Source organism: Lepisma saccharinum, chromosome 1, assembly GCF_977018435.1.
Source record: "Lepisma saccharinum chromosome 1, izLepSacc3.1, whole genome shotgun sequence".
NCBI classification, from domain to species: domain Eukaryota; kingdom Metazoa; phylum Arthropoda; class Insecta; order Zygentoma; family Lepismatidae; genus Lepisma; species Lepisma saccharinum.
Window position 1 is genome coordinate 111,781,356 of NC_139229.1, and position 12,211 is coordinate 111,793,566.

General features: G+C 33.6%; 1 protein-coding gene across 1 annotated transcript in view; it reads left to right on the forward strand.

The window, feature by feature from the left end:
• LOC145999329 (uncharacterized) overlaps positions 1-12,211 on the forward strand; it is a 120,311-nt gene that overhangs the window by 29,661 nt on the left and 78,439 nt on the right. Inside the window, exons 5-7 of the mRNA XM_083136273.1 lie at positions 7,714-7,731; positions 8,641-8,760; positions 10,294-10,416. Of these exons, the coding sequence (XP_082992399.1) occupies positions 7,714-7,731; positions 8,641-8,760; positions 10,294-10,416 (261 nt within the window). The remainder of the gene's footprint in view (positions 1-7,713; positions 7,732-8,640; positions 8,761-10,293; positions 10,417-12,211) is intronic.

Below are 12,211 nucleotides of genomic sequence, written 5' to 3' on the forward strand. Positions count from 1 at the left end.
AGTTAGGTGGCCAGGAGAAGGAAATTGTAAAACTAAAAATTATACTTATTTCTATGGTGGTACTGAAAATCATAATTTTGGAACAGGCTTTTTCATAAATAATAGAATTATCTCGGCTCTTAAAAAAGTAGAATTTATTAATGATAGGATATCATATGCAGTTTTACAGGGTAGGTGGTGTAAAATTATTTTAATAAACATACATGCACCAACGGAAGATAAAGATGATAATACTAAAGATGATTTTTATACAGAGTTAGAACAAGTCTTTGATAAATTTTCTCAGTATGATATGAAAATTCTGTTAGGTGACTATAATGCACAGATTGGCAAAGAAGAGACATTTAAACCCACGATTGGTAAAGAAAGTCTTCATGAATTAAGTAATTGTAATGGTATAAGATTGATTACTTTTGCAACCTCAAAGAATTTAATTGTGAAAAGTACCACTTTTAAACATAAAGATATCCATAAATATACCTGGTCTTCTCCAGATGGTAAAACTCATAATCAGATAGATCATATTCTCATTGATAAGAGAAGGCATACTAGTATAATTGACGTTCGTACACATAGAGGTGCTGACTGTGCCAGTGACCATTATTTAGTAATTGCTAAATTAAGAGAAAGACTCTCAGTGATAAATCATAAGCAACAAAATCTAAAAGTTTTAAAATTTGATACAGGAAAGTTTACTGATGAAAGAATTAAGAAAGATTACCAAATTAAACTGTCAAATAGATTTGATGTTTTGCAGGATTTAAATGATGATGAAAATATAAATGAAACAGACGTAAATAAGAATTGGGAGCACATATGTAATGCAATAGAATCAGCAGCTAAAGAAAGTATAGGATACCATAAACCGAGAAAAAGTAAGCCATGGTTTGATAATGAATGTCATAATCTAATAGAAATAAGAAATCAGGCTAGACTTAGGTGGTTAAATATCTCTGATGATACAAATCTAAACAATTATAATAGAATAAAGCGAAAAGTTAACCGCGCGTTTAGAAGTAAAAAAAGAGATTACTTGAAAAGCAAAATTAACGAAATTGAAACAAACAGCAAAAATAAAAATATCAGAGATTTATATAAAGGTGTTAATGAGTTTAGAAAGGGGTGGCAACCTAAAGTAAACTTGATAAAAGATAAAGACGGTGATTTTCTAGCTGACCCAAGCGATATTCTAAATAGATGGACGAACTACTTTAATGATCTTTTAAATGTCCATGTAGGAGATAAATCAGAAGTAAATGAAGTCCACACAGCAGAACCTTTAGTTCCAGAACCTAACTTGACTGAAGTTAAAGATGCTATTAAAAGGCTAAAGAATAACAAAGCACCTGGCATTGATTTAATACCAGCTGAGTTAATTAAATATGGTGGAAATTCATTAATATGTCAAATTCATAAATTAATTTGTTTAATATGGAATAAAGAAGAAATCGCTCAACAGTGGAAAGAATCCATAATTGTTCCTGTGTTTAAAAAAGGTGATAAAATGAACTGCAATAATTACCGTGGAATTTCTCTACTCTCAACAACATATAAAATATTGTCTAACGTTCTTTTAACAAGACTAACACCATATGCTAATGAAATTATAGGTGATTATCAATGTGGATTTAAACGTAACAGATCAACTACAGATCAAATTTTTCTCATCAGACAGACACTTGAAAAAAAGTTGGAATATAATCAAAATGCCCATCAGCTATTCATTGATTTCAAAAAAGCATATGATTTGGTCAAAAGAGATAAAATATATAATATATTAGTAGAGTTTGGAATACCTAAGAAGCTTGTTAGTATGATAAAAGTATGCACCAGTAAACCAGAAAGTAAAATTCGTGTGGGTATTAATATGTCTGACAAATTTACAATTCATGATGGGTTAAAACAAGGAGATGCATTATCTCCATTGGTCTTTAATTTTGCCATAGAATATGCTGTTAGGAAGGAAAAGAAACTAAAGAAGGACTAAAATTAAATGGTGTGACTCAGTTGTTAGCATATGCAGATGATGTAGACTTACTGGGGGATGATGTGAATTCAATTAAGAATAATGCTAAAATATTTTTCAAAACTGCTAAAGAGATAGGTTTGGAAGTTAACAAAGAGAAAACTAAATATGTGCTTACAGGCCGAAACCAAGTGTTAGGTAATAATCAAAATCTAATTATTGATAACAACTCGTTTGAACCAGTTTCCAAATTCAAATACTTAGGAGTAATATTAACAAATGAAAATTGTATTAAAGAGGAAATAAAAAGTAGGCTTAATTCAGGAAATGCATGTTACTTCTCTCTTCATAAACTTTTGTCTTCTCGTTTAATATCTAAGAAACTAAAAGTTAAAATATACAAACCGTAATTTTGCCTGTAGTATTATATGGATGTGAAACTTGGTCCCTTACATTGAAAGAGGAACATAAATTGAGAGTATTTGAAAATAAGATCCTTAGGAAAATCTTTGGACCTAAAAGAGATGAGGAGACAGGTGAGTGGAGAAGATTACATAATTTAGAACTACATAATTTGTATTCATGTCCAGATATTATTGGAATAATTAAATCAAGAAGACTTAGGTGGGCAGGCCATGTGGCACGAATGGGAGAGGAAAGAGGAGTTTACAGGATTCTTTTTGGGAAACCTGTAGGAAGGCCAAGACGAAGATGGAGGGACAATGTTGAGATGGACCTAAGGGAAATCGGTAGGGATGGAAAAGAGTATATAGATCTTGCTCAAGATAGGGAAAGATGGAAGGCCTGTGTTGCTGCAGCCATGAACCTTCGGGTTTATGAAGGCTAGAGAGTTAGTTAGTTAGTTAGTTAGTTATATTGTCCTTTAGTTGCTGTAACTTCTCTGGCTTACTGGCTTATTCACATAAACCAATGACTTCAAATATCCCTAAAGGAAGCAAGATGTCGAATGGTTTGCAGTGTAGGCTCTGGACGATAGGGAAAATGTCGTCTAAATTCTCGTTGTGTCAAGATTTCAGATAGATTATTCCTTAAAAATATTGTCACAATTTTTCCATGTTCTTGTGGGGTATACCTATTCATTTTCGCACACAATAAATTTCGTGAGTATCTTCTATTTAACTGACAAAACACTACTGATATAAACAACAAGATATCAAAATAAGGGTCAGTTCAAATAGGATGATGACTTTTGCGCCACCTGTTACCTGTAGAAAGTAACATCCAAAGCTGTTAATATAGACCAGGATTTCAGAATTGGTTGCATAGAATTTGTATTGAGGAATATGTGATTTTCTCTTTTTTATTCTTTAATGTTAAGTTCCATATTGTTTCAGCAACGCTGGATTTGAGCGTAATTTTATTTGAGAAAGATAATTTGAATTATTGAGAACTAACTAACTAACTCTCTAGCCTTCTTAAACCCGAAGGTTCATGGCTGCAGCAACACAGGCCTTCCACCTTTCCCTATCTTGAGCAAGATCTATATAGTCTTTTCCATCCCTACCGATTTCCTTTAGGTCCATCTCAACGTTGTCCCTCCATCTTCGTCTTGGCCTTCCTACAGGTCTCTTACCATCAGGTTTCCCAACAAGAATCCTGTAAACTCCCCTTTCCTCTCCCATTCATGCCACATGGCCTGCCCACCTAAGTCTTCTTGATTTAATTATTCTAATAATATCTGGACATGAATACAAATTATGTAGTTCTAAATTATGTAACCTTCTCCACTCACCTGTCTCCTCATCCCTTTTAGGTCCAAAGATTTTCCTAAGGATCTTATTTTCAAATACTCTCAATTTATGTTCATCTTTCAATGTAAGAGACCAAGTTTCACACCCATATAATACTACAGGCAAAATTACTGTTTTGTATATTTTAACTTTTAGTTTCTTAGATATTAAACGAGAAGACAAAAGTTTATGAAGAGAGAAGTAACATGCATTTCCTGAATTAAGCCTACTTTTTATTTCCTCTTTAATATAATTTTCATTTGTTAATATTACTCCTAAGTATTTGAATTTGGAAACTGGTTCAAACGAGTTGTTATCAATAATTAGATTTTGATTATTACCTAACACTTGGTTTCGGCCTGTAAGCATATATTTAGTTTTCTCTTTGTTAACTTCCAAACCTATCTCTTTAGCAGTTTTGAAAAATATTTTAGCATTATTCTTAATTGTATTCACATCATCCCCCAGTAAGTCTACATCATCTGCATATGCTAACAACTGAGTCACACCATTTAATTTTAGTCCTTCTTTAGTTTCTTTTACCTTCCTAACAGCATATTCTAAGGCAAAATTAAAGAGCAATGGAGATAATGCATCTCCTTGTTTTAACCCATCATGAATTGTAAATTTGTCAGACATATTAATACCCACACGAATTTTACTTTCTGTTTCACTGGTGCATACTTTTATCATACTAACAAGCTTCTTAGGTATTCCAAACTCTACTAATATATTATATAGTTTATCTCTTTTGACCGAATCATATGCTTTTTTGAAATCAATGAATAGCTGATGGACATTTTGATTATATTCCCACTTTTTTTCAAGTGTCTGTCTGATGTGAAAAATTTGATCTGTAGTTGATCTGTTACGTTTAAATCCACATTGATAATCACCTATAATTTCATTAGCATATGGTGTTAGTCTTGTTAAAAGAATGTTAGATAATATTTTATATGTTGTTGAGAGTAGAGAAATTCCACGGTAATTATTGCAGTTCATTTTATCACCTTTTTTAAACACAGGAACAATTATGGATTCTTTCCACTGTTGAGGGATTTCTTCTTTATTCCATATTAAACAAATTAATTTATGAATTTGACATATTAATGAATTTCCAACATATTTAATTAACTCAGCTGGTATTAAATCAATGCCAGGTGCTTTGTTATTCTTTAGCCTTTTAATAGCATCTTTAACTTCAGTCAAGTTAGGTTCTGGAACTAAAGGTTCTGCTGTGTGTACTTCATTCACTTCTGATTTATCTCCTACATGGACATTTAAAAGGTCATTAAGGTAGTTCTTCCATCTATTTAGAATATCACTTGGGTCAGCTAGAAAATCACCGTCTTTATCTTTTATCAAGTTTACTTTAGGTTGCCACCCCTTTCTAAACTCATTTACACCTTTATATAAATCTCTGATATTTTTATTTTCGCTGTTTGTTTCAATTTCGTTAATTTTGCTTTTCAAGTAATCTCTTTTTTTACTTCTAAATGTGCGGTTAACTTCTCGCTTTATTCTATTATAATTGTTTAGATTTGTATCATCAGAGTTATTTAACCACCTAAGTCTAGCCTGATTTCTTATTTCTATTAGATTATGACATTCATTATCAAACCATGGCTTACTTTTTCTCGGTTTATGGTATCCTATACTTTCTTTAGCTGCTGATTCTATTGCATTACGTATGTGCTCCCAATTCTTATTTACGTCTGTTTCATTTATATTTTCATCATCATTTAAATCCTGCAAAACATCAAATCTATTTGACAGTTTAATTTGGTAATCTTTCTTAATTCTTTCATCAGTAAACTTTCCTGTATCAAATTTTAAAACTTTTAGATTTTGTTGCTTATGATTTATCACTGAGAGTCTTTCTCTTAATTTAGCAATTACTAAATAATGGTCACTGGCACAGTCAGCACCTCTATGTGTACGAACGTCAATTATACTAGTATGCCTTCTCTTATCAATGAGAATATGATCTATCTGATTATGAGTTTTACCATCTGGAGAAGACCAGGTATATTTATGGATATCTTTATGTTTAAAAGTGGTACTTTTCACAATTAAATTCTTTGAGGTTGCAAAAGTAATCAATCTTATACCATTACAATTACTTAATTCATGAAGACTTTCTTTACCAATCGTGGGTTTAAATGTCTCTTCTTTGCCAATCTGTGCATTACAGTCACCTAACAGAATTTTCATATTATACTGAGAAAATTTATCAAAGACCTGTTCTAACTCTGTATAAAAATCATCTTTAGTATTATCATCTTTATCTTCCGTTGGTGCATGTATGTTTATTAAAATAATTTTACACCACCTACCCTGTAAAACTGCATATGATATCCTGTCATTAATAAATTCTACTGTTTTAAGAGCCGAGATAATTCTATTATTTATAAAAAAGCCTGTTCCAAAATTATGATTTTCAATACCACCATAGAAAAAAGTATAATTTTTAGTTTTACAATTCCCTTCTCCTGGCCACCTAACTTCCTGGACAGCTACTACATCTAATTTATACTTAACTATCTCATTAACTGTACATTGAAATGCCCCAGGCCGGTAAAGGCTTAGAACATTCCAAGTGCCTAATTTAATATCCTTATTCCTAACGTAGATCTTATCCTTAGTCCAGGGACCTCCCAAAGTAGTCCCCACCCAGAGATCCGAACGGGGGACTATTTTACCTCCGGAATATTTTACCTTGGGAACATCCATGGCCTTAAATTGCTGATTCTTGACATGGCTTTTTACAGTGCAGAGTTGTCAGCTCTACGCCTAACCCCCAATATGAATGGAGGAACTACTACACAAGACAAACACAAACACATTATTTTTCTTCAGTCAGGTGTAATTCGTGCATTGATTTCCTGGGGGTTCACTGAAGTCACGTGCCAAATATTCAGTTTCTGAACTCGTACTTTTCCGCCAAACAAGTTGGAGGGGAGAGGGACTGAAAATGCTTACCCAGAAGGTTTTATAGTAAGGGTGGAGTGTGCAAGTAAATTTAGTGACGAAATGACAATAAATTGTGATTTTATGAAAAATTTGCGAGTTGTCTTGGAAAATAATGAGAAACTGTTAAGAAGGTGTTGGACACGTGTGGATGAATCACTAACCTAAATCAGGGTGGCCACTCAAGGACCGCAATAAAATTCAACTGTAATTCCCGGTTTTCAAGGTAAACTTTCCAAAAATTCAAGGGTACAAGCAGATGTTTTCTCCTTTCAACATTATGTATTACCACCTCGTACTACCCACACACATACACAAATATATTAGCAATGTATTTGATTCCAATGTATCCAAAAATTCTAATTCAATCCAATTAAAAGGTATAGGAGGAATCAAGATATATTTGAAATATTTGAATTATTGAGAAGACTGTATTATTCTATTAGTAAAATAATTTTGAATGCAATTCTAAAAAAAAAAAATATTAAGAAGTTACTTCTCATTACCCTATACAATTCATAAAAAATGTCCAATTCACCATAACCCCTCCTTCGAGGAGCCTGTAGAGTGGATTGAATTCAAAATGGCTTTCACAGTGAGTTTTATCGCAGGAACTTCTTTTTGCATGCAGGATTCTTCAATTCAGGTAATTGCAGTAATTCAATTTCCAATGCATTTATTCATAATTTCCGTAAAGTCAGAATTTTCAAGACTTGATTTCTTACATGAACATTGAAAGTTAAGTAACTTGTATGTTAAGATTCCCTCTGAAAATATAAGAAACTTCCACGTTTGAGCACCAGAGGAGAAGTTGGTATCTAGGTATAGCGAGGAGAGAAGACTTTTAACAGAAGTTTCCTCACATTTCACTTTGTTTTTTTAATACATAATAATCTGTGCTTCAGACACTGTATGTCTTTTGTGATCTTGAGTCAGTTTTAAACAGTATTCTGTTAGTGATATACTGATTTTATAACTAAACTATTTCTCTTTGCACATGGTGATATTATTTATTTTCTGTTCTAGATTCTCTGAATTATGAAGGTGAGATTTTGCTGAAAGTTCATCCTTTCTCAGGAGTTTCATTTGTAAGTAAAATGAAGATAATAGAAATGAATATGCCACCTACGTGATGGAATGGTTAGCATATCACGCTACAATGACAGGGGTCCCCGGTTCAAATCCCAGTCTGGGCATGAGTGTTCTTTGTGAATTCGTCAATTTCATCAAATCACCGCTCCATCCTCATCTTCGCAATTAGCCAAAAGTAGCAGAAAAGAGAAGCAAAATAAATCAGTGAATGGAATTGAATGTCAGATTGTTCTATCCTATTGCGAAAGTCTTAATATACAGCCAAGGCGATTAACCAGATCTTAGTGCATGCTTTTTCGGGTGGCAAAATCAATCGAGGGAAAAAAGGATTCATTGGTATTCGATCGTGGATCCCTTACCTGATGGACCTAATCTTAGTATTTAACAATTGATTTTCATTGGACTAGCTTATGCAGGAATTTTTTTTAGAAAGAACTTCGTTCTTGAGGGGGCTGGGGGGATTCAGATACACAAAATATTTTCTAATTCTACTTTAACTTTTGTTTAAAAGTTGTTCAGTGGTAATAGAGGGCATTTTAAGGGGGAGTTTTGCATTTACAAATTTTCATTTTCCCCGAGTTCTTTACTGTTCAGTATCTTTCAGTAATAAGTAATTATTTTCTCCGAATTTTCAGACAGGCTGTATCACCATCACCCCCTCCCCTCCCCTGACAATAAGAGTGCTTGTTACATGCAACTAAAAAAAATGTATCTTCTAAAGTTATTGCATTTTTATACTAAGTAAACTAGAACATGTTTCCTTCAATTATTCATAAATATGCTTACTATATCTGTATAGCTACTTACTATAATGTACTATTTTTTAGATTAGTCTTAAAATGTAATTAATTTACCCCTCAGAGGACACATGTGCACATACTCAATTCCGTTGTGGTGATGGGAAATGCATTCGAGGCAATTGGCAGTGCGATGGCTACACTGACTGTGAAGACGGCTCTGATGAGAATGCAGCTGTATGCGGTGAGTTAATTTGGTTTCTTGTTATTAACAAATCATTTCAGAGCAAGCTTTTCAAATAAAACACACCATATTGACAGTGCAACAATCATATTTATAGGACCACCTTTCAATACAGCATGTAAGTAAAGATGATTTAGTAATAAACTTTGTGTCCAATCTTTCTTAGACTTTGTAACACGTTGTATAAAAAAAAAAGAAGAAGAATGCCAAAGGCAGGAAAAGATGGCAAAATTTGGGGCTAACTACTAAAAATGTAACTAAACCCTCTCTTCTCAAAAATTCTGGGCACGCCACTGAATTGCATTGTAGAAAATAGATTCGAGTGTTACTTTCAAGAACTTGTTGTTCAAAATATTTTAATTGTAATTGCTGTTTGGATTTTGTACACAGATATGGCTGACTGCTAGGTGCGTGTAAACACGTAGTTGCATAAAAAATCAATAAATCTATGCAGTGTGTGTATATTTTTTTAGTTTGTTTCATGTAACACATATCTATATGGGGATAAATCAAAGGTAATATACCACTACATATATAAAAGCTGTATATAGTTTTAATATTGTAAATAATTCTCATAAATTTTCTACCAGTGTTAGGAGCTTTGTAGAGAAACACACTCAGAGTGAGAGAATGTCACGAGCCTGAAAATAATTCTGTATAATCAAAAACGCCAGCAGTCGAGAAATGCCAGTAGCAATTAGAACATGTCCTATTCCTCCATACCAGTCAGGCAGCCATCACATCCAGGCAGGTAGCCAGTTCAGCGCCAACTAACTGGATAGCCTGATCCATGTGTTTCGGCCTTTATTCTATGTAACCTTTAATATCCCGTGGGGTAACAGTTATTTAGGGCCAAGGCCTACCTACCGACTGCTGGCCTCACTCCCACTTGTCTCAGCAAAGGTGGGCAATCACCCAACCAGTTATGGGGCGATATGTGGCCTGAATGACGAACCATCCAGTTGTTGCAGGTTTTCTATAACCGGATTACGCTACTCATTCGTAGCTCCCCAATTTCCTCACAATGGTGGGTGGCCACTGGTTTCATACACAGGCCGAAATCTCAGGAGAAAAGTTTTGCGCTTCCCCCAAGAGACTCGTCCCGTTGCCGGAACCAAATGTTAGCAACCATTATCATTTCTGCCAATAGAAGTGTAAGGTTTAACCATCTAAAAGGTCATCCAAAAGGCAACCTCACTTCCACATAGTACACTGTAACTGCACTTGTGCAGCAACGTGCCTTTAACTCATAGCCAGTATAATCATGTGTGGATCTTTGTGTTTTCCTGGTTGTTGTCCATTTGTGAACTGAGTGCTCTATTATAGCCTCAGCTTTCAGCATGGATATTGACGTTTCAGTCCTCTGATATGTTATTGCTGTTAGTCTAGGTAAAGAGTTTATGTGCACATAAATAAGTATTAATTAAGAAGGTTTTGGCTTATTTAAGATTAATCCTTCATATAGATATTGTAAAGGGGCTTGTGCTCAATCAATGAATCAATTGGGAGTAAATAATCGGTTATTTCTTACAGCATCCTTCCAATGTGTTCAAAACTATACGAAATGCGACAACACCAAATGCATCCGAGCTGGGTACCGATGTGACGGAGACATGGACTGTGAAGATGGCAGAGATGAAGACGATAAATTGTGTTGTAAGTTTCTTCCGCTGTGTATCTTGTGGTGAAGAATACACTTGTCTCTCATAAAGGATAGATATGGAGCCATTATAAAACTAAATGTTGCTTAAACTAAATGACACAGAGGCAATATATATTAGGAAAGTTACTAGTTTCATGGTTTTTACGACCACACAAGGTATGCTGGTTTATTTGTTACAATTCAGAGGATGTGATATAGTGTACGGTGATTTGGTTTCTTTCTTCAAGTGGTCAGTCCTGTATATTACAGTCTTTTCATGTATCAGATTTTCTATTTCTTGCGTGAAAGTTTGTCCTAACTTACTGCCAGTGGCATAGAAACATATCGCGGGACCCTGGGAGCAGGTTGCGAAATCCTGTGGGGGATTTCCCCCCACCAACAATCTAGCCTTCAAAAATCCCCCCCACAAAAAATTTCCGGGGGGGAGAGTTTATGTTACAACAAACAAAACATAAGCAATTACTTTTAATTTCAAATATACTGTAGGCTACTAAGAATAACATCGAAAACATACACAAATTTGTGTAGTTTTGAGGGTTCAATCCTTTTTCTCTCTCTCAAGAGATCATTAACAAATCTACATCAATACGTAAAATAAAAGTAAAACAAGAATGCAAAACAATAATAACTATGAAATCTAATTGATTTATATTAACATAAAGCAAAAACTCAATAAGAACTTACACATAATATAACATTCAACTATTTCATAATTTATTAACATCTTTAACCAGTTAGTAAAGGAAGTAGTTTGCTACTTTATAATATCTGATATATATAAAAGTGACAATTTTTTTGTGCAATTAATAATAATAATATATATTTAATTTAGTAATTTACTTTAGTAATTTATTTGTACTTTTAATAACACATTATAAATATGTATATTGTATATGGGGGAAGGGGAGGGGGTTTGTAGATTAATATATTTCTCCCCCCCCCCCCCGCACCAGTCTAAAATGATTTCGCACCCTGCCTGGGAGATATTAGAATGCGAGGCCCCCATCCGTTCTTTTACGTTATCAGACTACACTATTTAAAAAAAATACTTGCGAAAATTATATTTAATAATATGCGAAGGAGAAATTTGCACTTGGCAGAGGTATATTCTTGAAACACACTACTTTAACCAAAGTAGTGGTAATAGTATGGATTTAAATGTGTTCTTCAGGCACTAAGATATAACTGAAGTATCCTTAAATATCCTCAACTTATTTTCAGAAATCAGAAATGCAAACTACGAATCCTTAAATATAACATGTATTATTTTTTATGAGTTTTTCTTTTTGTTTCCCCATTTCAAACTTTGAATTATGTGAACATCACAAACCATGGTGTAAGAAGATAATATGGAAGGACGTACATAAAATGTCGGTGCACGGGGCGCCAAACCACAATCCTATCTAGGGTGAAAAAATATCTATCTACGAGGCTGATTCTTCCACACAATCGGTTTCAAGAACAAATATTAAAACAATAGTTATTTACTTCATACGTGTAGAATCTTTGGTACATACAATCAATTGGTACAGATAATTTGACTTTCTTTTTTTAAAATATGTCCATTTTGATTTTGTTGCACAATATTTGTACCAGCTAATGTTGAATGTTAGGACTTACTTAGATGATAATTGTGAATCCATTTTTGTTGTATACGTGTGAAATGTTCTTGTAGTACTAATCATTTGATGCAGTGGCGTAACAAAATCGTCAGGTAGGCAGCTGCAAGAAACAAATTTGAGTCCCATATGTACAGCCAGATTATTACCAAAAATTAAGTAATTACTT